At 38.7% G+C, this 27,452-nt stretch overlaps 1 protein-coding gene across 3 annotated transcripts in view; it reads left to right on the plus strand.

Annotated features, from left to right (window-relative positions):
* LOC134530338 (lysosomal-trafficking regulator) overlaps nucleotides 1–27,452 on the plus strand; it is a 114,370-nt gene that overhangs the window by 27,767 nt on the left and 59,151 nt on the right. For 2 of the 3 annotated variants that reach the window (XM_063365078.1, XM_063365079.1), the window contains exons 9-19: nucleotides 2,964–3,145; nucleotides 7,408–7,517; nucleotides 9,661–9,850; nucleotides 10,477–10,701; nucleotides 11,576–11,695; nucleotides 13,320–13,471; nucleotides 15,646–16,008; nucleotides 17,827–17,905; nucleotides 18,996–19,204; nucleotides 20,869–21,042; nucleotides 21,868–22,179. In XM_063365078.1, coding sequence (XP_063221148.1) covers nucleotides 2,964–3,145; nucleotides 7,408–7,517; nucleotides 9,661–9,850; nucleotides 10,477–10,701; nucleotides 11,576–11,695; nucleotides 13,320–13,471; nucleotides 15,646–16,008; nucleotides 17,827–17,905; nucleotides 18,996–19,204; nucleotides 20,869–21,042; nucleotides 21,868–22,179 — 2,116 coding nt within the window. The remainder of the gene's footprint in view (nucleotides 1–2,963; nucleotides 3,146–7,407; nucleotides 7,518–9,660; nucleotides 9,851–10,476; nucleotides 10,702–11,575; nucleotides 11,696–13,319; nucleotides 13,472–15,645; nucleotides 16,009–17,826; nucleotides 17,906–18,995; nucleotides 19,205–20,868; nucleotides 21,043–21,867; nucleotides 22,180–27,452) is intronic. The other variant, XM_063365081.1, reaches the window with a different exon arrangement.

The following is a 27,452-nucleotide window of genomic DNA, read 5'->3' on the forward strand; positions in this document are numbered from 1 at the left end:
AAAAAAACTGGTTGTGATGATATACCTAATAGCATTATTAAAAAAATGTGCTAATTATTGACAGCTGTACAGTGAAATTCCGTTACAAGGTACTTCAGAATAAGGTATCTTTCAGTTCAACATATTATTTTAAATTCCCACTCAAAACACCAATGTAAACAATGTAAAAATATTTCACTTTAACATTAAAAACGTATCCTACCTTTCAATACAACGACCATTCTTTTCCAGTTATCAGGAAAATTTTACATAATTGTTACTGTGTTTGCGCCGGGGTTCTTTAATATAAATGTACATTATGATTAATTTTTATCGTTTTCAAGAATCGTTAACAAGTATAAAACATAAACAAACAATGTCTCAATGATTCATAGAATCATAGTACAGTATAACGCGCCTTTCTTCCTCCTCCATGGATCACACACTTTAGTGCACGAGACGATCTAAACAATCAATTGCTGTCTGGCCCCTCTTCAAGACAATTGTTTTTATCTGCGCAGCTTTTGGTTATTTGCAGAGCAAGTTTTAAAAGTTTTTATTAACGCAGATACAAACGTTAAATAAAAATTATATTTTAACTTATATCCAATGTTAATTTATGCAGGTTAAGTTTTGAACTGTTTGGTGTCACGACATGGCCGACACGCTTTAATTGTGTTGCCATGAAGATAGGAATGTCGCCTGGCACAGCCATGCTCGTGACGCGCACTACTTGTGCGGCACTATGGTTATCTATGGATGCGAGGTTTGTTTACGTTTGACGTGGCGCGAGGCAAACAATATTGTTGATTGAATATTTTAATCAGGATGGATGGCCGAAAAGATAAAAAGAAACTCAAGCAGTTCACATTGAAGGAGAAATGCAGATGTGGCACGGTCATTTGGTTTGGTGCCCACTGCACTGTCAACAATAATAAAAGATTGCTAAAAAGTTATTAAACTGTACGAACAGTCATCTTTATCTGCTGGTCGCAAGAGACTTCGCCTAGGAGTTAACAAGGGAATTCTGTCCCAATAAATGTACATATCTGCAAAATAGTTTAACCCATTTGTCATTTTGTGTTCGACAGATATAAATTTTGTATTACATATACATTCATTTAGGCTACCTACATTTAGGCTACTGTATTAAGTTCAGTAATTTTTTTTTTAAATTCTTGTTGTTTTGCAAATATTTGCTTCCAAGCTAATGTAACATTTGATCCCCTACTACTTTATTTTTAAAAATTCAAAAATACTACCTTTTTAAGGTAAATATATAGACTTTCAGAATAAAGTACTTTCATTACTAAGTATAAAAGTTGGGGCTTTATTGATGTACTTTATAACGAGATTCTACTGTACTAGTACGTATTGTTAACGCAAACTATTCTACTGGAATTTATTCTGAAATTTGGAAAACAGCATTGGTCATCCCAATTCATCAAAAAGGAGACGAATCTCACTTTAAACTCCATTTATAATGATTTTGAGAAAATAATATGTAAGAATGTTTCATTTCATTACAAAAAATCTTCTGACACCTCTGCAACCTAGTTTTTTAACAAGCAGAAATACCAGCCTTTGATACATGTCAATACTTATTGATTCTACAAAAGATCTCAGCATTTGATTTTTATTAAAGTTATATTAAATGGTTTCAAATTATTTATCTGACATATTTATTAAGGTCAGGCCAACTTCATATCTAATAAATATTGTGTTATTTCTGGTGTCTCACAAGGTCACCCCTTTTCTCTAAATTTTTTAAAATGATATTGTAGGGGTTATATTGCATTCTCAGATCTCGTTAATATGCTGATGATCTTAAACTGTATAAATCCATTTCAATTAATACTGATCACTTAAAACAGCAATGTGACATTAATTCTATTAAAAAATGGCATCACATTTTAAACTTATTATTTGGAAAATAATATTTTCATCTAGTAAAGAATACCAAGAATAATGTGTTCAGTGTTCATGTATAAAAATTCCTGTTACTATCGAAGAAACCTGAAAATAAAGTTGAAACAAATAAAAAAACTTGCTCTTCTGAAAAATTAGAATTTTGTTTCATGGTGTTCTTTAACTTCAGGGTACAGGAATGTGTTCTCTTATTTATGTAGGCATAATGGTGTTGTAATGTAAGTTAAGTAAAGTAGACTCTCAATTATCAGAGATAAAAACTGGCAAGGGGTCCACGGATAACATGCTCTTAAAGCAATGTAAAAAAAACTGCTTGGTTAAAAAAAATTATTTCGACCTTCTAGACAAACATTGTATATGGTTGTATGTAATAGCGTAATAGGTATTGAATAGTTGGACATAATTTTCAGAAAAAGATGTAGTTTATTACTAAAATGTAGCCTAATTTTACGCCTAGCTGGTCAATAATTTTTAATTTTGGTTGAATATCAAGTACCATTTGCTTGCGTTTATTATTGGACATTACTGTATAAAGATTACGACAGAAAAGAAAATAGTGCTGCGTTGTGACTGCTGCCTTGAAACTACTCGAGCCAGTTATCGCTTGGTGTGAGTCACGGAACAGCCAACCTGAGTGCGGTTCACAAGGGCTCGTGGAACGCAAGCGCGCACAACTTACAGGGGTGCTTTCATAATTTACTCTAGCAGTTTCGAAGTTGATGCATACTAACATTTAACAATGCACTATGCACTATGTTTGGCAGCTTATTTCGTCTTGAATTGCAGCATAAAATGATCTTGTCACATCAATTCATCACAAAAAAAAAATATAGTCTAAAATTAATCTTGTGTTCATGGTTTATGGAAACGAAATGTGGCTTGGTTAACCCGAAAACCGGGTAATCCGCACCCGGATAATCGGGAGTGTACCGTAAACATGAATAGTGGAAAATGTGAGGATCCAAAGTGGCGCAGTAGGTAGGCGGTGGTCGCTTGTAAAGCTGCAGTCTCTTGCCTGCACGCTGCATCTATGTGGTGGGTGCACTGTGGGGCAGGTTCCCAGGGCTGCCGGAGGACTCTACCCAGGTGTCGGCGGTGGTGCACTGCGTTCAGCGGTTGGTGGCGCTGTGCCGGGACAACTCCCAGAACTGCGTGTTGCTGGCCAAGCACGGCCTCATCACCAAGCTGCTGCAGGGCTTCTCCCACATTCTCGGCGTTAGGAGCCATAATTTTGCAGGTACTGTACGCCACGCCTGCCATGCATTCACGCTAACAAGCATTTCAAATATATGGAGGTTTTATATAGAAATATTACAGCGAAAAATTATTTTAGGCCTGGAGAGGCGATATAATTTTGTCTGTGAGTTTATGAGCATTCTGTGTACATCTTAAAGTGCAAAGAAATTAAGGGTGATTAAATTTTTTAGGGGTGGTAGTGGTTACAGATAGTAATATTTATTTATTTTACAATAATGTAGTATTTTGCTGTAATTTAACATTAGTTAATTTTTTTATAATTTGTATTGTTTTTTTTTCTTCCCCAAAATATATTTTGTTGCTGTTATTTGTTGTTGTTTCCACATAGTGATGATTTCATATTATCTCTTTCCTTTCCACGTATTATAATGAATCAGCTAAGGAGTTCATAAGAAATGCAAGATCAAAAATAGTAATATAGTTGTTTTATATGCATATTTTACATATATTTTTGTACAAACTTCAAACCAAAAAATTATAATTATTGAATCAAGTATATTAAAATATTAATTATTTAGCTTTCAGTTAAGTTTTTTAAAACAACTTGTAATTTAATGAATTTTAGTTGTATTTCAGAGCTATATGGGGTATTAATTTTCATTTCAGTGTTATATAAGGTATACTTTTTGGCATTATATAGTTTATTGATGTATTTTCCGATGTTATTATCGCAATTCACAATATAATCCTGGTGTCACTTTTTTATTTTATGATGTGTAAACTTCTTAGCTCTCTGTATACAGCATTTGGTAGGAATAATTCTATGAAAATTGAACGGAAATGTGACAAATATGGCGGACCCATGTGTAGACACATGAATCAGTAAATAGTAGTCACTTTCGTGAACATTAAGGTATAAACCAAACATATTTGTATGCCAAATGAAACTTTATGATAGTGAACCTATAATGGAATATACATGGTAAACTAAAATATTTTAGTAAAAAGTAATCTCAAGTTTTAAAATGTGAAGAAAGAAAACTGGCATTACAATGTTGATAATACATAGTCTCTCTTTCCCTAATCTCAATTGTCTCTATAGTGCAGTGATAGAACATGCGGTTGATAAGCTCAAAGTGAAATTTTTGATGTGGTTCAAACCTTGTCACTGGAAAAACTTTTTTTACTTTTTTTAATAACAGATAATCTGATTATATATATTGTGCTTTATGAATATATATATGAATATATATGTGAATATATATATATATATACACACACACACACACACACACACACACACACACACACACACACACACACACACACACACACACACACACACACACACACACACACACACACACACACACACACACACACACACACACACACACACACACACACACACACACACACACACACACACACACACACACACACACACACACACACACACACACACACACACACACACACACACACACACACACACACACACACACACACACACACACACACACACACACACACACACACACACACACACACACACACACACACACACACAGAGTAAACTCCCGGTATACCGCGCCCCGATAGATCGCGGAATCGGGTATATCGCGGGTCAAACCATGTCCCCCAATCATAAATGAATAATAATAATAATAATAACAGTAGAACCTCGTTAATTCGTGATGGTCGGGACCGAGATAATCACGGATTACAGAATTTCACGGACTAGTGATTAAAAGCCCGGAAGGTCTTGTCAAGCTTCTCAGACACCGGCGTGCAGCTGGGTTAAGGCCAAGGTCATGTGACGTAACATCTACCGAGGCTTAATGCGCCTTGGCAGCAGATGGATAAAAAATAGTAAACGCTCCATTATTCGTGTTAATTGGGACCCGCCGATGCCCGGATAATTAAAATCCTGTAAAAAAAAGTAATAAACCCGGATAATCCGTTCACGGTAAGGGCCGTCTTCGAATTAGTCTCGGCTTAAAAAAATACGGCACTGCCTAGCCATTAGTTCACGGTCATTTACAACAGCCGAAGAGAGAAAGATAAGATCGTGCTGAACTTGCACACATAAATTTTGGGTAGCCCCCCCCCTTTCTCACTCATCCCACTTTGTCCAGCCGAATGCCAGCCAGACACGTCACTCGCCAGGCGCCTGCCGTGCGTTGGCGGGTGGAAACAAACAACGGGAGACGGGAAGCAGAAGTCAGGACATCCCCCTCAAGTTTAAAGAGTGACAAATGTGACAGCTGAAAGGGGGACGACACAAAGGGTCGGTACAAACAGCGTTGCAGAGTTTGGCGGCCCATGCGAAGGCTTGCAGTGTTTGCCGGGCCGCCGGCCCGCGTGACGTTAATTTTAAGCGCTGACAATTTTTACTTCTCTTTTTTTTTTTTCTGCACTTTTAAATCGTCCCGGATTATCCGATTCCCGAATTAGCGCGTCACGGATTAACGAGGTTAAAGCATCGGCAGGGGACCCGATAAAGCCCACCGTCCAGCGACATTATCCAGCGTGACTCGGCTGGGGATTGATTTTGGATAGGTTTGGTTGACGGCAAGCGCTGGGAGGGGAGAGGCGAGCCGAGAATATGCGACCAAGACACCCGGGTAGACGGAAGGAGTGGAATATAAGCGCCAGTGATGAGAGGGGCGATTAAGCCGAAAGGGGGGAAGTCTGGTGACCTTGAGTAGTTCACTCATTTCCGTCGGCACACTTCTCGTGTTCACGTGTGTTGACAAGCGGAGACATATAAATGTTTTGTTATAACTTGAACCTACAGACGTAATATTATTCGTTGTATTATACACGTTCATCTTTTTACTTTGGTATAATGTTTTAACATTAAATAGTAAAGTAAATCAGCTAGCGTATTTTTAATCTTTGCCGAGGAATTCCCAGTGTTCCAATACTTACGTGAACCATACTGTACCACTTTTGCCGTGAAATAGTAAACAAGCCCCGGATATGTTTATGTGTAGCGGCCTCCCGACCTTTAACCAGAGGCTAGGGAATATAACACTTGCCGATCCGAGCCACACACACTCAGCAACTCGACACAGCGTTTGATGGAATAAGTAAAGACAACGTTTGACAGACTTTTTAATATGGCGCCACTGATTGCGCTAAAATTATTTTGGCGCAATTTTTGTATCCCACATGTGACCATTTATAATTTAATGTAAGCATGGATAACAAAGTTTAACCACTTTACACAATAGACGATTCTTTATTTTATATTGTACGAATGCTAGAATCATTTTTCACGTATCTGCTGCATACTTCTGCAAAAGACACGCTATCTGTAAGTACGTAAATCTAGAATTTTTATTTTGTCAATCAAACTCGGTACCTTGCGATTCATATTCGGTTTGAAGTATTACTATGGCCTTTCTATTTAGAAGACTTTGACCACAGAATCGTGTGTAACTGCACACACTGCACTTACGTTTTTACGGACACTCAGACGAAGCAGATACTGTGGCTGACACCACGAGACTGGCAGCAGCTTGTGTGCCGCACGTGTGTATGGCGGCGTGTGACGCGCTCGTAGGCCGTGCGACAAACTGTGCGCGGCATGCGGGAAAAAAAAAAATTCAACATTTAATATTTATCTTTAAAATTTATTATTTTTATTTTTTCACCCGCGTTCAGTGAAAACTGCGGATGCAAAGTCCGCACAAAGGCGGGCCGTCTATACTGTGCGTGCTTGCCGACCTATTAGAACACAGGCGGTGTTTTATGCCTTTTGACCTTGGTCACATCGAAACATCGCGGTTATGCAACAACGCGGGTAAAAGTTATGTCCCCCGACAACCGCGTTAAATAGGGAGTGTACTGTATATATTTTAACCAGATGGGCAGTATTTGAATAAAATTCCTTGTCAAAAATCAGGTATAAAACCAGGGTTTAGTATTTTATCAAGTATTTTTTTGCTTTTATCGGAGCAGTTTCATTAATATAGTTTCGCTCGGCAAATCAATTGATTCAATAGTTGGCGTAGCTATTCCGGCAGCAGATTCTAGCGGAGAAAGTGGAACTATGTGTGATTTGTGTCTAGAAATTTTGTTGAAAACACAATTTGAGAGTGTGTATTTATCACGCTCTGTATTATTTTTAAGATTTATATGTTAAAGTTTGTGTCTTGAGTTTTGTACAACATGAGAACACATGTATTTGCTCATTACCTAGGTTAGATATTTGCTATCACTGGTGAGTTCTGAAAGACTTTTTCACATTTTTTTATTAATATCAATGCAATTTTTGAAAATGATTTATTACAGATATTCAGAGGATAGTGTTGGAGTTGGTGGGTCTTCTTGCAAAGCACTGCATTACTCCAGAAGAGCTTGCACTTTACCTCAGTTTCTTCAAGACCAGGGACCCGCCAGTGGTGAGTGTGATCAAGCCACCGTAAATTTACTCAATTCAAATTTTTTTTAATATAAGTGGTAGGATTTTAAGCTCAATGAATTTACATGTTTTAGTTAGCTAGTAAGAATATTTTTATGCCATGAAATGTAAAAAAAAAAAATTAAACCAAAATTTTTTTAAGCTGTTAGTTCTGTTGTCTTCAATTTTCATATAAATTGTACTTATCATATGATGCATGTACTCAAGTGTTTGAAAATTGTTGTCAAATACTGACATTAATGACTGAATATTATTTGTTACTACGAATATAGTTTGATGTACTGTTCATAATATTTAATTAGGTACTGCAGTTTGTTTCGGAGTTCATATTGCTTACTATAACATTAAAATATTTATTCATAAAATATTTGCATTGAATTTTGTAACATTTTGAAAATTATTATATATTTTTTCACTTCTTGGTTTATCACAATGTATTTATATTCGGTTTGCTGTCTTTAAAAATTCAGTCTTCGTTAATTAAATGTGCCAATTGCACATAACTAAGTACAGGATGTTAACAAACTGGAGAAACAAAGCAGTATGTGGAGAGTACAGTCACTTTGGTGAAAACTGAAAAATAATTTTATCTCTGAATTAGTTTTTTTTTTACATGGATGATAAGTTGTGTTTGAGAGCTGCATTTTATCAGGTTTTCGTATATTTCATGTAACCTACCTTGATTATTTGTTATGAATACTTTAGGGGTAGTGCAGCAAGGAAACTTGGGGTGTGGGAGTGGGTGGAGAAGGTTGTTAAGAAGAGCAGACAGGCCAGGGCATTTTGGGATGGGTGTTTAGAGGGGAAAGCAGCATTATAAAGGAAAAGGCTTGTACATAGCACCATGGTACACTCCATGCTGGAGTATGCTGCAGCAGTATGGGATCCATATACAGCAGTGCTTGAGGGGGTGCAGAGGAGAACAGCTTGGCGGGTGAAGGGTAAGTGGGGGAGAATTTATCTCGATGAAGAGGAAGAGTATTTACAAGACCAATAGAGATGATGAAGAAAATGGAGTGGGAGAGTCTAAAGGACAAGGCAGATGGAGAGGTTAGTTAGGATGTATCAAGTATTAAGGGGTAGGAAGGTTTTTAAGGGGAGAAGGAGAATGGAAAGGGTGGATAAACTCAAGAACGATAGAGGAATGGAATGTATTGGATGAGGAGTGTGTGATGTCAGGTAGTGTGGCTCAGTTCAGGAGAAGAGTGTGAGGAAAGTAGGGTGAATGCTTGCCGCAGGGCTTGTGCCCAATTGCAGCAGTCTTAATAATAATAATAATAATAATAATAATAATAATAATAATAATCCTTATCCAGTGCTAGTCACTATAAAAATAATTACTGTAAACCAAAATATAAGTGAATTGTACTTCTACCTACTCCTAATTTTTATGTTTTAAAAGATTTAGATATAAAGATACATAGTAAAGTTTACACAATCCGTGGCGGCGGGGGGGGGGGGGGGAGGAAGGTGGTGGAGAAAATAACATGGAAATAATTAAGACATAAGAAATGTGGTGGTTGGGAGGAGCTTACAAGGTTATGAGCTTATTGATGGTGTGCTATTGACACTAACCACATTTTTTTTTATTACAAGTATTGAAAGGGACATGAGGGAATGCTGTTAAAGGATTGTTTTGCATAAAAATTCATGCAAATTGCTTGTGCACAGTAAACTGCCATCACGTATAAAATTTTCTTTTGCAATATATACTTGTTTACTCACCGTTGAGACGGCAGTGTATTCAGATTTTATCAGGGGCTGAAAATATTAAAATGCAGCCTTCTCTTTCAGGTACTGTGTTCCTGAAACAGCCACTTTATGTCAAACAAATTTCCCTAAGTTTATATGTACACCCAGAAAAACTCCTTTAAAACCTAGCGCTTCCATTTTATATTTTTTTGAGGATACAGAATGCCAATAGTGTTTCATAGTGTATGTATGTAATGTTTGCGCTGGAATACGTGCTATCTGGGGGCACAACCTTGCAGGAAGTAGTATAAGCATTTATTTTTTGTGCGAAACGCCGTTGTTGCGAAGCACCAGCGACTTGTACAGCGGAACAAGCGCTGTAGAAGACCACGGCACAGCTGGACTAAGCGGGCGCGTGGGCGTGTGTGCAGGACATGCTGCTGTCACCGCTGGTGAACCTGGTGGTGGGCAGCGAGCCGCAGCCCAACTACATCCTGTGCTTCCCCGCGGACCTGGACGCCGCGGAGGCAGGCTACGCCGTGCCGCCCGCGGACGGCACTGGCACGGACAACTTGGCCAGCAACCTGGCGAGCTCCGTGCGCCAGCAGCACATGCAAGCAGGTCAGAAGGCGCTGCCGTGCGTTCCGTATCGTAGCCGCATGCGAGGGATACTTTATGAGCTAGTCAAAAAAATTTTACTTTCTAGCCATCCATGCATTTTGTTATATTGTATCTATGCTTGGTTGTTAAATTAGACAGCAAAGAAAACTAAATATAAAATAAATATATTCAGTTTCGTGCTCTATTAGTAGAGACCCGGAAATTTCGTGGATTCACTTAGTCGCAAGCTAGAATGCAAACCTTCACACTCTCGCACTGTGTTCATGATTGGCACGCAGTTGTTTGGACACACCCCTCTACGACCGTGAGCCAATGATGCCCAGCTAGGAGAGAAGTAACCGAATCAGGTAGTGCCAAATAACAAGAATAAAAATGTTCTCGCTAAGAAATCAACCAATGGGAAAGTAAACATGGGTCGAGCACACCTATAACTTTGAATTCTATCCTGAGGCCGGAGGAATCCTCGAAATTTCCGGGTCTCTATCAGAGTTTTCTCGGTCACAGAGACATTGAAATACAAACCTAATTGTCCTACTATGATTACTGTAAATCATGGGTGATTCTCAATCTCAAGGTTTGGTAGACCATTCTAATGTGAATCGTTTCGTTCGCTGCGTTGCGCGTAGGGGTATCTTCATCTTGGTTGAATTGCGCGGTGGCCCTCCCCATCAACACGGACCTGGGTTGGTCCATGTGGCTGCACGGCTTCTCCCTGTCCATGTGGCTGCGGCTGGAGAGAGGTGGTGTTGTCGACACGGCGAAGAGCGAGTCCTCCGAGTCCCCGGCCTCCGAGGCTACCAGCTGCTCCTTCTCCGATTGGGGGATCATTTCCGACAACTGGAATAAAGAAAGTAAGTCTTCAAAGGGCGGTAATTTGTGGGAGGGGTAGTTTCCAGGGTTTGAAAACATTTTGTGATTTTGAATGTAATTTTAAATATTCAGCTGTAAGGTATTAAATTAAAAAAAAAAAAGGATTTATAAATGAAAATCAACTTATTGCAAAAAAAAAAGGTTTGTTCACTCTAAATACCAAACTGAAGTTTTGGTTGCAGCGTAGGACTGTTGAGAGGGAGAGTGATGGAGGTAAGTATTTTGATGTTCAAAAAATAATTTTTACACCCCGAAAAAATTACTTTGTCTGGGGAATAAAAATCAAGACGGATTAGAGTAAGTGCATTGTTAAGGAAAATTACCAGTTATTGGGAGAGATTGTGAAGGGGCAACAGTTCAAGGGCAGAGTACAGTATACGCCATATGAATAGCTTGATCCATAATTTCAGGACAAACTGCATGCTGAAGCCAACAGCTGTGCTTTTAAAAAAATATAAAACTATAAATTTAATTACTTTTTTATTTTCCATTTCAATAAACTGAAATATCTGAGAACCATGAACTATTGTAAAATTTCTCACATAGTGTGTGAGAATGTTAAATCCATATTTAGAGAATTATGGGAATATAGATTCATAGGGTGTGAAAACCTGAACATGTTTAGGAAAAGGAAAGAAAGTATGTAATTGATACAGTTTTATTTTCTACGTTACATTTTCAGTGGCCGTATACAAGCCTTCATCAAAACGTTTGTATGTATTTATTTCCAGAATATTTGATAGCATTTATGTGATTCCTATAAGTAATTGTAAATATTTTGATCATATTTACTTCACAGTAGATAATACACTCACTGCAATATGCCGACGTTTCTGTTGCATGGTTTCTCTGCAGATCCATTTCAGAGCTGCTCATCCATCTCTCCTAAGTCATTGGTGAACGTCTCACAGCTGCACTTGTTCAGCATTGGTTACGAGACTCTTATGCTGGAGGCATGGGTGGACACTACAGTAGGTAAATATAACTATGTATCTCCTTTGATAGCTGAAGCAGTGCTTGTTCTAAAGTTGAGCATTAGAAAGGAGCAAAGCATCAAGTGGGTAATCAGATGTGCACATTTAGTTATTATGTAGGAACATACTTTCACTTGGTAAGATGTGGCATGCATTTTGTTACCGGTACATAGTACAGTAGAGAATTACTTTTACAAAGGACCAAAATAATTATTTATTAGTACTATACTGTAGTGATGGGTGATACGGATAAAAACAGATACAGAACCAATTACCGATACATTTCTTTAACAGATTCGATAGATACAAAACTGATTTCAATACTTTTGTAAATAATAACGGTGAGAATCTCCAGAAAATAATATTTGTATAAAAAAAATCAAAGAAAAATAACTGAAATGTATGGAAACGTTATCTAACTGTACATATCAATGTAAAATAACCGAAATAATCAGAAAGGAATCAATTTAATTTGAATCGAATTTCAATGATACGAATGTTTGTATTGTAACGTAATAAATCAAAGGAAAAAAAGGGGGTTGTCTGTAAAGTCAGTTTATGGACGATAATTTTACATGATAACGTCATAAGAAAACATTGATGAAAATTTGCATACAAACCACATTAACTTTTCACTTCACTTTATAAACAGTTGACAAAACAGTTCACGTGTAGGTTGTGTGCTGCCGCTGTCTCTCTTCTACTCGGACGCATCGGCCGATGGAGTGGAAGAGAGATAGATGCGTCACAAGCCGATCATGACTCTCTATCGCTTGTTCCGCACTTTTGCTTGCACGCTCTGCTCGGGCGGAACGTGACAATGAGTCATGCTTGTTCGTGCGTGCAGCCGGCGTTCATCGATTTATAAGACGTTATCACGTCAAAAATAAGTCAGTACCTTAACATTCTTTATTAAAAGAATTTTTTTATGCAAAAAAATTTTTTCTTCAGCATATAATTTGTGCATAGTACAATACCCACTATACCTTGACTAATTAACAAATAAAACCTTTAAGTATAGCCTTAAAAAAAGCCCAGGAAAATTGAAGTAAAAGATGCCCACAGAATTATAATATAAACAAGTAAATAAAAAAAGTGGATGACACTTGAAGGATAAAATTGTTCTTTTTTCATGTGTATCAGTTTTTGAAGTATTGGTTGGAAACAATTACATTGGTAATCCAGAAAATTGGCAACATTGGCAGGTACTAATACTAAAATGATAATTTGATAAATCACTACTATACTGCGTGAAATTTCATTATATGGAATTTGTTCCATGAATAATTGCTAAAAAAAGCTAAGGATGAATTAGGGGAAAAACATTATTTAATTCTAATAGCAAAAAAATATATATTAATTAATATACATGGGCTATTTAACTTTAAAATGCAGGGCTCTTGTATTTCCAAATTATATATTGGAACAGATTTAAGACAGTCTATATTTGAGTTCCATCAGATATTGATTAGCATTTTTAGTTCATTGTGTGTATACAAATGTGTTGGATTAGAGGTTTATCTCACATATTGTAAATTTTCAACTATCACTTTTCATTTTTTTTAGTTTTACATTGTGTATATTTTAAGTAGTACATTATTTTGTGTCATTTTTAATTGGTACAGATTCGCTGGTACTCAGACTGACTCGCCCTGATTCCAAGAGCAGTGAAACCATAACGGAATCGACAGTAGAAAACATCCTGCCTTCGGGATATTGGAACCACTTGGCAGTCAATGTCAGGGACTACATGCAGAAGAGGAAGAATGTCATTGAGGTTAGTGACACTCTGCAAACAATTGCAAATATTAATTTCTCACTACTTATTTTGTGTTGAATGTATCATTACTATTATTTTCTTAACAACTCTTTCAACTTATACACACTAATCTTATTGAAATGTGTGAAGCATTTGAATTTTTTTTATCCTTATGTGATTTTTTGCTTAAAGATATATGTAAATGTGAGGCAAACTTTGAAAGTAAGTCTCAATCTTCTACAAAAGGATTTAAAAAAAAGGGAAATATATGTAATTTAGTTGTGCGTAATGAATACATCCTCACGTTATTTACCTATATCATCAAAATTTTGTTCCCAACACTTTTATGATGTAAAACAAGCTTTTTCAATATATTTGCAAAAAAAAATCCACTGCTTGGGAGCTCAGCCAGCTTTATCTTGAAATTTACAATTTTTCAATTTTCTTGAATCATTGCAATGCTTGCCTCATTTCATTTTGTTTGTTTGTGAGCTTTAATTTTTGTATAAACTATTGTATTTACCCTCTTAAGGATCACAGATGTTATTCTGATTTTTTTTTTTTAGTAAAATGTACTGCAATCCATATGCAAAAATTTCCATTTTGGGTTAAAAAAAAATAACTTTGCATTGTTTTGGTTGAGAGTATGTTTAAATAACTAGCCTGTGTTGGTTTTTAGTAAATATGTCACGAGTAAATATAAATTGATTAATTAAAATATCTTGGCAGTGAGTGTAAAGCTTCATGAACTGCGCTGTTAAGCTACGTCTGCCGTCTGTCGGGCGGCTACCCAGCCGGCGCCGGTAAGTGACATGGCTGACTGCTGCTCGGCAAGGGGGGAAATCTAAAAATAAACCAGCCAGAGAGAAGGGGGGGGGGGGGGGAGAAAGAGGGGAAGGGTGTGTGTGTGTGTGTGTGTTTATGATTTTCCCTCCCTCTCTCACCGTGAACTGGCACCATACACAATTATCATGCAACTGTGTCCAAACATTGTTTTTGCGTTAGATTTCCTACGCCTTTTACTGCAACATTTCATTCATGACAAAACTGCTGTAAAGGGTGTGCTTGTTTTTATTGAAGAAACTTTCAAAAAATTGACAAGGAAATAGCCTGCAGTCTTTTCTCTCTTGGGAAAACGGGAAGGGAAACATAGGTATAAAAAAATAACATTCTTTTCCTTTGTATTTTTCGTTAGATAGTGCTAGGGTGAAGGAGGAGGGGGAGGAAGGGCCAATAAAGGATGGAGAGGGGTAAGACGTAGGACATCAGTGCCCTTTCTTACGCGGCAATAAGCTGGGACACGGATCCTAGAGATATCACTTGTATTCTACTGGATACAGTTACTATATGGTGCGACTCATATTCGAGGGCGACCCTTATGGTGTAAATGTAAGAATTTTTTTTCCAAAAATTAAGGGTGCGACCAGACCGATGCGAAGGGGCGACTCTTCTGTGGGTAAATACGGTAACACCTATGTTAGTGACACACAGGATTTCATTAAAACAAAAATTTAAGATTTCTTGTGTAAAATGTCTATAAATTATGATATTTCATTTTTATACTGAAATGTCAGAAGATATCTTTAAATGCTATTATGTGCCTCTTGCTAGAGATTTTGTGAATGTTCAAGTGCAGTGGTGACTTTTGATTGACTACTTTATGGTGATTATTGCAAACTGCAGCTTGCTGGGTGAACTGGAAGGAAAAGAAAAAAAACATGCACTATTGAGAGAGGTGTTAACACAATTCATTGACACATTGTGGGTCTTTGTATGGTCATAGGTTGCGATGTTTGAACTGTTTTGAACTATGGAACTAATCATTTTTTCTTGTTTTATATTTATTTTACTGTTTATTCAATACTTAGCATTGCATTGTGTGAACCAGTCATGTTTGGGTACCTTAAAACTTGAAATTAGGTTTTTTTATATCCCTGGTTGAATACTCATGGAAAAATAATACAGTGTTTTAAGAAAAATAACTTGGCATTTTTCATAAAAATGAAAATCCTTAAGGGCATGTCATAACGATCCAATAATCCAGTAGTGTAAGTTGGGAAGAGAGGGTACCAGAAATCTACATAATTTGGTGCTTTATTGTAATATACTCTTGTGCCTTGTATTTGAATACTTATGCGATAATGACAATTTCAGTGACACAAACCAGTTTAGTTGTTTTGTGTGGTCGCCAGGTGGTGTTGATAGTGAACGGCTACCGCGAAGTGAAGGTGCTGATGACGTTCGGAGGCCTCCTGGTGCGCAAGAGCCGAGCGACGGTGCTGCTCCTGGGGCAGACGTCCCCCGCCCCGCCGCACAGTCCGCCCCTGGGGGCGTGCTACCTGGGCAGCGTGATGCTGTTCCGCAGCCCCGTGTTCACCCGCGAGCGGGCCATGTACCTGGTGGGGCTTGGCCCCAACCACATCAACCTCACGGAGTGCGACGTGGACCGGCGCAGCCCCAACTTCACCTCGCTCTTCGGCCCCAAGACCCTCAAGGCCGACATCGACTGGGAGATGATCCTGGACGGCAAGAGTGGCAATCTCAAGGAGTTGCAGGTTTCAAAGTTCCGTTCCATCGTTCGGCACGTTCTGTGATCTGGCTCTTGTGGGTTCTTGGCTGCCAGGTTGTATTACTGTGCTGTCAGCACTTTCAGTTCGCTCTGAGTTTATTGGATGTGTGTTTTCATATTGGCACAATTTTTTCTGTTGTCTAGCGGGTTACATTTCTGTTATGATTTTTTTTTGAAAAAAAAAAAAAGATCGGTATTACGGATGCAATTTGATATTAGAGGTTTTTTAAACTCTAAAGCTTGTCTGTATTATTTTAAAGTATAGTGCAGCTTATTTTAAATATCCTTGTACTATATACTAGGTTTTCTTTGTTATCATGTTAAAACTATGCAGACATTCCATAATCCAGCAAAATCGCTAATCTGGAATGGCCATGGTCCTCAACGTGCTGGATTAAAGACCTTCCACTGTTCATACTTGCAAGTTTTGTTACTTAATACTGTTCATGAAAAATAATGTAGCCTGCAATGTAGCTTGCCTAAAAGATCTTGATGTCATGTTATTCAGTCTTAATTTCTAAGTACCTTAAAAAACTTCTTAACAGGGTTTTAGTCTATTGTTTTTGTAAGTTTTAGGATGTAAACACGATTTTGATAAATATTGCCCATGAAGTCATAATGTGTGCTACAAATCATGCCTAATTTGTATGGTTTTCTGAACCTATGTAAAAACCTACTTAAGTTTGTAGTTGTTTCTTAGTAGTAGTTGTTAATAGTATGTTTCTTGTTCTTGTATGTACCAATTTATCATGTTGAGTTTCATACTTCATCAGTATTCACTCTCTCCTTTCTCCCTATCCTATGTCCCTTATCTCAAAACACATACCCTCTTTTATCACATAATCGTTGCACGCGCATAATTGTTGTACCTATATTTTAGGGCGTCCAAATTAGGATAAAAAAACCTCTCGTGTCAACGACGCATGATGTTTTTGGTCCCGCTATTAGATTCCGAGCGCTTTGTTCAGGTATTTTTTTTCGTATAAAACGATGTATTTTAAAGTAGAAATCTTTTATTTATTCGGACATTACCACTTACTTATTTAATTAATGGAAATACGAAGTTTTCTGATGTGTAAATTTTCTTTTAAAGACGTTTTTAAACGTTATAACCTTTATCTGTTCGTTTGCTTCGCCGCAGTGTACTGCTTATAAAAATGTAGCCAGTGCTAGTTGGCATCATTCATGTTTGGTTATGTTGCTTCCCGTATAGAGCATTCGCATGTAGTCGAATATCGATATCTCGCCAATTGCATGCAACACACGCTCTCTGTCAACTCCCGAGTTAGGTAACTACATTTGATGGCCCGCACTCTTTCGTGGTAAGTGTGTACTACGATGGTAGTTATGCGTTCGTTCAGGCTCGCATTCGGATCGCAGATTTTGTTTTTCTATTTAAAATAGAAGAAAGGTTTTTGTTGCATGACTTATTAATTTAAATTGTTTGGCGTGCTCTTTTATACTTCACTTTTTAAATAAACATACTTTAAACGTACTTTCCATGAATGGGTTTTGTTTTTATGAATAACATTACCTAACAAAAAAATTTTTTTTCTCACTTAAACGTCACACTCCTACTTTTCAAATTTGATTTTAGTATAAAATGTGCGACGATGATGCGATAAAACACGTTAATATGTTTTGACAGCACATTTGTAATTTTTACATATTACATGATTTCCTTGGGGAATCATTACTGTACTCTATTAAATGCAGAATTGGGTCAGTATAGTCGAAATGAGTCAATAATGCATCGGATATCTTTGGAACTAAAGTTATGGTATGTATTGTTTCCTTGTTGCAGGATAATCTACTTCTAATCTACTCTGCTCAAAACCCAACAGTCGTCAGTGTTTATCCTCAGGTGGTCACAAATCCCAACAGTAAGTTTCTAGCTTTTTAATACCAATGAAATACATAAGTATATTTTTAAAACACATTCTACAAAGATATTGGCTTTTTTGTTTATAGTTAAGTGAAAACTGAGTTGTAAAGAAACATTGATTCTAAACAAGTTGTGCTAGTAAAAAATGTTTTAGTGAAAAATATTTAAAGAGAGACATGATTCATAGAAAAATATTCTATTCATTAAAATTGTGTATGGACATATTAAGATCAGAGCAGGTGTATGAGCAGAGTATTTTACATCTATTTCATTTTGTATGTAGAAGGTTATGTGACTTTCATGTTGAATGATATTTTGTGCCTATAACCTCTGCCCCTCTCCTCATAAACTCTTGGTGGAACTGCAGTGAGGAGTGTTGTGATAAAATACAGTGAATAATTAATGAATAGTGGGAAAGGGTTTCAGGGGCACTGGCCTGCACTGGTCTTAATTTCAGTTATAAAATAACAAGGCATTGGCTACATTCCCAAACACCTAGTAGATTTAAACTTTGATGAAAACATGCAACTTAAACTTGGTCAGTTTGTGTTCATTGTAGATTGCATTGCGATCTACTAGAACGCAAGGCCAAAGTTAAGAAAATGATTTGAATTACTTTGATTGGGTTTCATGTAAGTATAGTCATTGGTTATGCTATTTCTGTAATGGGGCACCAATTGAGACTTCACGTTCAGATTTTTGGTGTGAATGCCAGCCGTTGATCTTGGCTGCCAGGTGGCGTTACTTTGCTTCTGGCTTTTTTTTGTTATTAATTTTTTGAATAAGTGATCTAAATCACGGATGCAATGCGATATCAGTTTTTGTTTTAACCAGTGCTCATCTGTATATATTTCTTTTTATATAGAGCACTTTGTTAAAACTTGTTTTGAACATCATTTCACTGTAAACTTTCTTTGCATTCCTCTTAAAACTAAGTTGTTACTCGATAATATGAGGAAAATGCTAGTCTGGCTCGGCCGTAGTTTCGAACGTGCTGGTTTTAAGAGCCGTTGCTGTAGATCCGTTGTAAACGAAGCTGCTGCTGCTGCTGCTGCTAGGGGAAGGTTGGCCCTTCATGTGACGTGCAGGCGACTGTGACGCAGGCATGGTGAGCTCGTTCTTCCCCGGGCAGCCGAGCTTCAGGGTGGTGACGCCCGACCAGCGGGCCAGCCAGCAGCTGCCCCTGCCGGTGCAGCCGGTGCAGTTCGCCGCCCTCAACTCCCACCAGTACCAGGGGACGGTCGCCGCCGCCACCCTGCTGGGCGGGACTCCCGTCTTCCTCTTCCTGTTCGCCCGGGTGAGGCTGGGCTCCCGTCAGCGCGGGTGCTGGTTTTGTCCAGGGCGAAAATAAACTGTGACGGGTCGGATCACACGATTCATGAATCCCTCTCATCTCCTCTTCAATCCCAAACCTAAATTTAAAGAGTAACTAGTAAAATGATACATGAGGGGAAAAAAAAACTTTTATTTTTATAAAAAATTTTAACTTATTTTTTAATGTACAAAAACATATTCATACGTTTAAGATCTAAATGATAAATTTTGTTTTCTGTCACACATATTGTCTGCAATTAAAAACATAAGAGCAATATGTATGCTGGTGGCAAACACAAAAATAGCTTCGATAGTTTCTTTAAAAGTTAATTTTTTTTAAAGTTGTTTTTCATCAACTGGCCCATCTCTGGTATAAAGTTATTTCTTATTTGCATTCGAGAGTATTCACATTCATAGTTGAGTTCGAGGAACCTCAAATAAAAGGTTAAGCCATTTTATTGACTGAGAAGACATGATAGCATTTGCATTACACATACTACTGAAATGTAGGCCTGTGCGAATATATGTTTTTTTAATTTGAATTGAATAATAATACAATTATCAAATCATTCTCGAATATGAATATTGAATTTTAATAGTAAGAATTAGAATCCCACTAAAAAAATTTTTTTCTAATGGAAGAAATACTTACTGAAACAAAAAGTAAATGTAAAGTGTAGTTTATGGGAAATTAGATAAATACATAATACTAAAGTGTAAGGTTGGCTAGGTTAAGTCAGCTACAGGTCTCTATCAATCTGGCATGGCAGTGGTCCAGAATGACCTGGGTTTAAGGTCTTTCACTGTATATGCATATTGCCATTTATGAAATCGTGTATGTGCAAGCAGGGGATCGTCCATTAATCACGTGAGGCTTGTAAGGGGGGGAGGGGGCCGGGAAAAATCACGAAATATCACAAGGGGGGAGGGAGGATGTAGAGAGATATCACGTGTACTTATTTTTTCGCCCGATTTCTACTAAACCGAAAAGGGACGCGTGACCTTGACTCGCCATAGCCAGGCAACAATATCCCTGCCCGCCGCAAAATGAACCACCCGGCTCGGCTTGCCAGTCGCCAGTAAGACTGTGATTTTGGCGTCGAATACATGTGTAAATCACATATAAGCCTTTCCTTTATTATTTTTATGCTAGTGAGAATAAACCTGCAACCTTAATGTGTGTCTGGACATTTTTATCACTGTGCTTAATTTTTCAGAATTAAATTAGATTATACCTATATTTAAAGATAATATTCTGAAATTTTTAAAAATATTTTGTACCAAAAAAAAATACACATTATTTATTGGGGGAGGGGGGGTAGTCTAAAACCTCACCACAAAACACTAGGGGGGAGGGGGTGTTAAAAATTTGCTAAAAAAAACATCACGTGATTAATGGACGACCCCTAAGTATATTTGTTAAAATCGGGAACTTAACTTTCATAACAATGTTAAAACCGAAATTTCTCCGCTCTTGCTATTCTGATCCGATATTCGTATTCGAAAATGTTTTTACACTAGTCACGGCCGTTGCAAGTTTCCGTGCTTGCCTCTCAGTGCAGCATGTGTGTGTTGAGTGGTTGTTCCTGAAGCCGCTCGGTGCGTCGACGGGACGGGCTGTGACCGCGGGGGAGTGGTGGTGTTCAGGTGGTGGAGTTGGAAGCCAGCCAGCAGGACCAGGCCAGAGCCCTCTTCCTGCTGCTGAAGCTGGTGCAGTCGGACAGCGAGCTGTTCTCCCAGTTCGTGAACCAGGACTGCTACAAGCTGCTGCACAGGGTGCTCTCCTCGCCACGCTGCACCGCCGGCCACCACGTGCTCAAGGTCAGCTCCACAACTCGCTGGTTCGGTTCCAGATCTTGTGCTGTGCCACAACACGCAACCAAATAAAATAAAGAACAGTCATTTATAAAGTGTGCAAGTTGCAATCATACAACTTGAAATTGTAAAATGGTGGAAAAACATTTTCTATTTTTCTTATTTTGATAGTTCATGTTTGTCATGAAAACATTTAAAATTATCAATAATGTGTGTGTGTGTCTGTTGTCTCTCTCTCTCGCTCTCTCTCTCTCTCTCTCTCTCTCTCTCTCTATATATATATATATATATATATAGAGAGAGAGAGAGAGAGAGATTATATATATATATATACAATATTGAATTATATTAAATAGATCACTGTGGCTAAAAACGGCAAACAAAGCCACGTTATCACTGAAAAATGCTAAAACTATTGGTCTCGTCAAAATATGACGCTATGCCGTATGCATATTATTTTTTTTTTTTCCACAGACTCTGCAGCAGTACTATAGGAACAGGTTAGCTAAGAGCAATGAAAATTTTACACTGTGAGCGTATGGAAACAGAATTCATACAGTGATACAGAGTCAGCAGTGAGTTAGTCAGCGAGTCAGAAATTTATATTTAATATGGTATTTATATTTTGTAGTATAAATAAAATAATAAAATACTATAGTACTTTTAATATAGACTTTCGTGGCTAGGGTCACTGACTAATTCTTGGCTTCTGGTCGTGGGCCCAACGCAGAGGCCAAGGAGTTACTTATCTTTTCTTCAGTTGTGTAACGCACGCAGCTTGTTTGTGAGTACGGACCGGGCGGACGGCGTTCTCGCACGATGTCCCCACAGGCAGTGCTGGACACGTGCTGCGACAAGCCGGTCCTGCAGTTCCACCCGGGCCTGCGCAAGTTCCAAGTGGTGCAGCAGTCGGACGCCATCATCGTCAACTCCTTCCTGCTGTCGACCATCGTGGGCTCCTGGCGGGACTGGGAGTCGACGGACGAGGCCTGCTGCGAGGACGACGGGGAGGGGGGAGGGGTGCTGGGGACGCTGTTCCGGACCCTGCACGTGCTGCTGCGTGATGACCACCCCTACCGCGAGTTCAACGCGGCCCAGCTTAACCGGGTGCGCATGGTCGACGCTCTGCTGCTCTTCTGCAAGGTGAGCCGGATGCAGCAAAACCCTCGTTAATCGAAAATGTTTTCGTAGTCCCAGGAAATAAATATTAGCTATAATGCTAAGCTGTATGTTTGATACAGAGTATGGCGGTTTATTTTTTTTGTTGCACTGGTCAACAATTTCGGTATATGCGTTAAAAATGGATAGTACTAACATCGCAAGATGATGATGAAAAAGAAAGGTTAGTGTAGGATGGGGAAAGATCTTAAAAAAATTACACATTAAAACAAAAATAATGGTTTGTCCCTTCATAGGTAATACCGTTCATATGGGTCGCACCCTTAATTTTGGGCAAAACAAATCTAACATTTTCACCTTAAGGGTCGCGCCTGTGTGGGTCGCAGCACCATATATCTGACTTCACTAGAGTTCCGTGGTACATAAGAAATACGACACTGGCATTGACCCTCGGTTTGTCTTTGTCTGTTTACTACAGGAGGGTGTGAGGCGGCCATTAAACTCCCACCTCCCCCATATTGACGACCTTTCCAATTCCCACATTTCCTACAAGACAAAGGAGAAGACTGCTATTTTTTATACCCTTGTTTCCCTTTCCTCCATTGTATTTTATTTTTTTACCCATCCCTTTGCCGCAGGGAGAGAAGAGGCGCCAAGCTACTCTTTGTCAGTTTCGTCTATAAAAACTAGCTCACAGTGTACCACGAGGCTGGAGGAATGTAAAAGGTGCACTTAGCACTTATAAACACCAGCTATGACTGCAGTTTTGTCACGGTATGTTCTGTTGAAAATGGGTGGAATCTCATTCAATAACAATTATTGGGCACAGTTGTATCATGAACACAAGATAGGCACGTTAATTTGTGTGGGTGCCAGTTCACGGGACATTTACATAGAAGAGAGGGAGGGAAAACAGTCAACACTTGTCATATGGCCTCACATACGCACACACAATTGTACACACACACACACACACACACTCTCTCTCTCTGGCAGGTTTATTTTTAGATCTTCCCCTCCTCGCTCTCCCCACGCAGCACAGCAGATATGTCACTTGCCGGCACTGTGACCGGTCTTGTGGCAACACAGCCCACGTACAATAAGTGCGCTGTTCACGGAGTTTCACACGACTGCTGAGATATTTTTATTAAACAGTTTATACTCGTGGAGTTATATTTATTAAAATCCAACATAGGTTAGTTATTTACGCACATATTTAACCACCCAGTACAATATTATATTTTTCTATCTCAAAATTTGCTTATGGGTCACAGTTTTTACACTAAAAATTGGTATAAAATATGCTATCCATATGCGGGTAAATAAGATAGTGAAACTGTATTGCATTAATGCCTGTTAACAATACTTAGTACAAAAACACTTTTTTTTAAAAAATTTTGGTGTAATTTATTTATACTTTTTTTTGGATAAATTATACAAGTAGTACCTAAATGAGAAAAAAATATTTGTAACTTTATTTGAATTTATTATAGAAATTACTTTTGGATTTAAGTACAGTAAACTCCCGGTATACCGCGCCCCGATAGATCGCGGAATCGGGTATATCGCGGGTCAAACCATGTCCCCCAATCAGAAATGAATAATAATAATAATAATAATAACACAGTAGAACCTCGTTAATTCGTGATGGTCGGGACCGAGATAATCACGGATTACCGAATTTCACGGACTAGTGATTAAAAGCCCGGAAGGTCTTGTCAAGCTTCTCAGACACCGGCGTGCAGCTGGGTTAGGCCAAGGTCATGTGACGTAACATCTCCCGAGGCTTACTGCGCCTTGGCAGCAGATGGATAAAAAATAGTAAACTCTCCATTATTCGTGTTAATTGGGACCCGCCGATGCCCGGCTAATTAAAATCCTGTAAAAAAAAAAGTAATAAACCCGAATAATCCGTTCACGGTAAAGACCGTCTTCGAATTAGTCTCGGCTTAAAAAAATACGGCACTGCCTAGCCATTAGTTCACGGTCATTTACAACAGCCGAAGAGAGAAAGATAAGATCGTGCTGAACTTGCACACATAAATTTTGGGTAGCCCCCCCCCCCCCCCCCCCCCCCCCCACCCACTCAATCATCCCACTTCGTCCAGCCGAATGCCAGCCAGACACGTCACTCGCCAGGCGCCTGCCGTGCGTTGGCGGTTGGAAACAAACAAAGGGAGACGGGAAGCAGAAGTCAGGACATCCCCCTCAAGTTTAAAGAGTGACAAATGTGACAGCTGAAAGGGGGACGACACAAAGGGTCGGTACAAACAGCGTTGCAGAGTTTGGCGGCCCATGCGAAGGCTTGCAGTGTTTGCCGGCCGCCGGCCCGCGTGACGTTAATTTTAAGCGCTGACAATTTTTACTTCTCTTTTTTTTTCTGCACTTTTAAATCGTCCCGGATTATCCGATTCCCGAATTAGCGCGTCACGGATTAACGAGTTTCTACTGTAATAATAATGGAATAAATGATTGACAGCCGATTAGGATAATTTTGCGTTGTAACTCACAAACTAAGCATCGGGCAGAAAAAAGCCTAGGCGTAGAAAATGTCCGCAGTGAAATTCTAAACAAGATATCTCCGTACATTATTCCTCTATCTTGTAGTGTTTTCAAATTATGATCCAATCCAGACCAGTGTTATTTTCTGAAACATTAGTTCTTAACATTTTTTTTAACCCACAAATAAAGCATCGGACAGGGGACCCGATAAAGCCTACCGTCCAGCGACATTATCCAGCGTGACTCGGCTGGGGATTGATTCTGGATAGGTTTGGTTGACGGCAAGCGCTGGGAGGGGAGAGGCGAGCCGAGAATATGCGACCAAGACACCCGGGTAGAGCGGTAGACGGGAGGAGTGGAATATAAGCGCCAGAGATGAGAGGGGCGATTAAGCCGAAAGGGGGGAAGTCTGGTGACCTTGAGTAGTTCACTCATTTCCGTCTGCACACTTCTCGTGGTCACGTGTGTTGACAAGCGGAGACATATAAATGTTTTGTTACAACTCGAACCTACAGACGTAATATTATTCGTTGTATTATACACGTTCATCTTTTTACTTTGGTATAATGTTTTAACATTAAATAATAAAGTAAATCAGCTAGCGTAATTTTAATCTTTGCCGAGGAATTCCCAGTGGTCCAATACTTACGTGAACCATACTGTACCACTTTTGCCGTGAGATAGTAAACAAGCCCCGGAAATGTTTATGTGTAGCGGCCTCCCGACCTTTAACCAGAGGCTGGGGAATATAACACTTGCCGATCCGAGCCACACACACTCAGCAACTCGACACAGCGTTTGATGGAATAAGCAAAGACAACGTTTAACAGACTTTTTAATACGGCGCCACTGATTGCGCTAAAATTATTTTGGCGCAATTTTTGTATCCCACATGTGACCATTTATAATTTACTGTAAGCATGGATAACAAAGTTTAACCACTTTACACGATAGACGATTCTTTATTTTATATTGTACGAATGCTAGAATAGTTTTTCACGTATCTGCTGCATACTTCTGCAAAAGACACGCTATTTGTAAGTACGTAAATCTAGAATTTTTATTTTGTCAATCAAACTCGGTACTTTGCGATTCATATTCGGTTTGAAGTATTACTATGGCCTTTCTATTTAGAAGACTTTGACCACAAAATCGTGTGTAACCGCACACACTGCACTTACTTTGTTACGGACACTCAGACGAAGCAGATACTGTGGCTGACACCACGCGACTGGCAGCAGCTTGTGTGCCGGCGCGCTCGTAGGCCGTGCGACAAACTGTGCGCGGCATGCGGGAAAATAAAAAATAAAATTCAACATTTAATATTTATATTTACAATTTATTATTTTTATTTTTTCACCCGCGTTTAGTGAAAACTGCGGATGCAAAGTCCGCACAAAGGCGGGCCGTCTATACTGTGCGTGCTTGCCGACCTATTAGAACACAGGCGGTGTTTTATGCCTTTTGACCTTGGTCACATCGAAACATCGCGGTTATGCAACAACGCGGGTAAAAGTTATGTCCCCCGACAACCGTTTTAAATAGGGAGTGTACTGTAATTTTGCTTAAGTTTTGTTTGTATTAACCAAACTTAACAAAGGTTTGACCGTATATGTTGAAATTACTCCTCAACGAGGAAAGCAAATACAAGTCGAGGCTAGGGGTCATGGTGGTGAAGTGGTCAGATGACTTACTTCCTGTAAAGCTGATACGAGTTTGATTCCCTGTGGGGTTGAACTCGGGTGATTTGCAATTGGTAATTGTGGCGTATGTTGGCTGTGAGACTGTGGGTTTTCTCAGAGTACTCCTGTTTCACGTGCCCGTTCATTCTGCCAAAGCTCCATTCTCTTCTCATCGCCCATCATCGTTTCTGATGACCTCAGTGTCCATGAGACCTTAAGTCTTAATTCATTTGTTCCAACACCTGCCAAGGTTTGTATTTTCCACATAAAAACACTGACTTAGGAAATTTGCAAGAAAAATCTGAATATGTGGAGCGACAACTGCTGTGGACAAAACAAAAACAAAATGATAGTGTTACTTTTGATTTATCCAGTGACAAAGGGCTATTTTAAGAACATTAATCACAAGTTCCTCGTGTCCGGTCACTCATTCTTGAGCTGTGACCGTGATTTTGGGTTGATTGAAAAGCAATAAAGTCAGCAAATGTATAATGCAAAGAGATTTGGTTGAGATGATTAGTCATTCCAGGCCTGTACACCCTTATAATGTCACAGTTATAAACAGCGTGGATTTCTATGACTTTAAAAAGGCAGCTGAAAATTGCATTAATACTATCAAACTTAAGATATCTACAGTGCAGTGGATTCCGATGTCTGCTGGTAACCCTGGACTAACAAAACCACATTGAACAATATGGAATCGTGGCAAACGTTTGACGTCCTGAAGAAGGGAGTAACCGTCAACAAAATACTATCTATGACATTACTGCAGCTGAAACCAATATTTCTGAAGAAAAGAAGAAAGATCTCGATCTGAATCCATACTTTGATTTAGATGAACAGCAGACCTTTTATTCCAACATCATCAGAGTATTGAAACTCTTAATTAGCTTCAGACATTATTTTGACAGTGTCATATACAGACTTATTTTAGAAATGACATGTGGACTTTCATCTTTTCAATTTTTCTGATGTTCTAATAGATTTTTCTCTTTTTTTTTTTAATTTTTAAACCATACTTTGTTTTCCAGGTACATTAAATACCAACTGTAATGTTTAAAATGCTTTTTTGAAATAAATTTGTATTCTGCAAGTGTTAACTTGATTTTTCTC

The sequence above is a fragment of the Bacillus rossius genome, chromosome 3, assembly GCF_032445375.1.
Source record: "Bacillus rossius redtenbacheri isolate Brsri chromosome 3, Brsri_v3, whole genome shotgun sequence".
In the NCBI taxonomy this organism is placed as follows: domain Eukaryota; kingdom Metazoa; phylum Arthropoda; class Insecta; order Phasmatodea; family Bacillidae; genus Bacillus; species Bacillus rossius.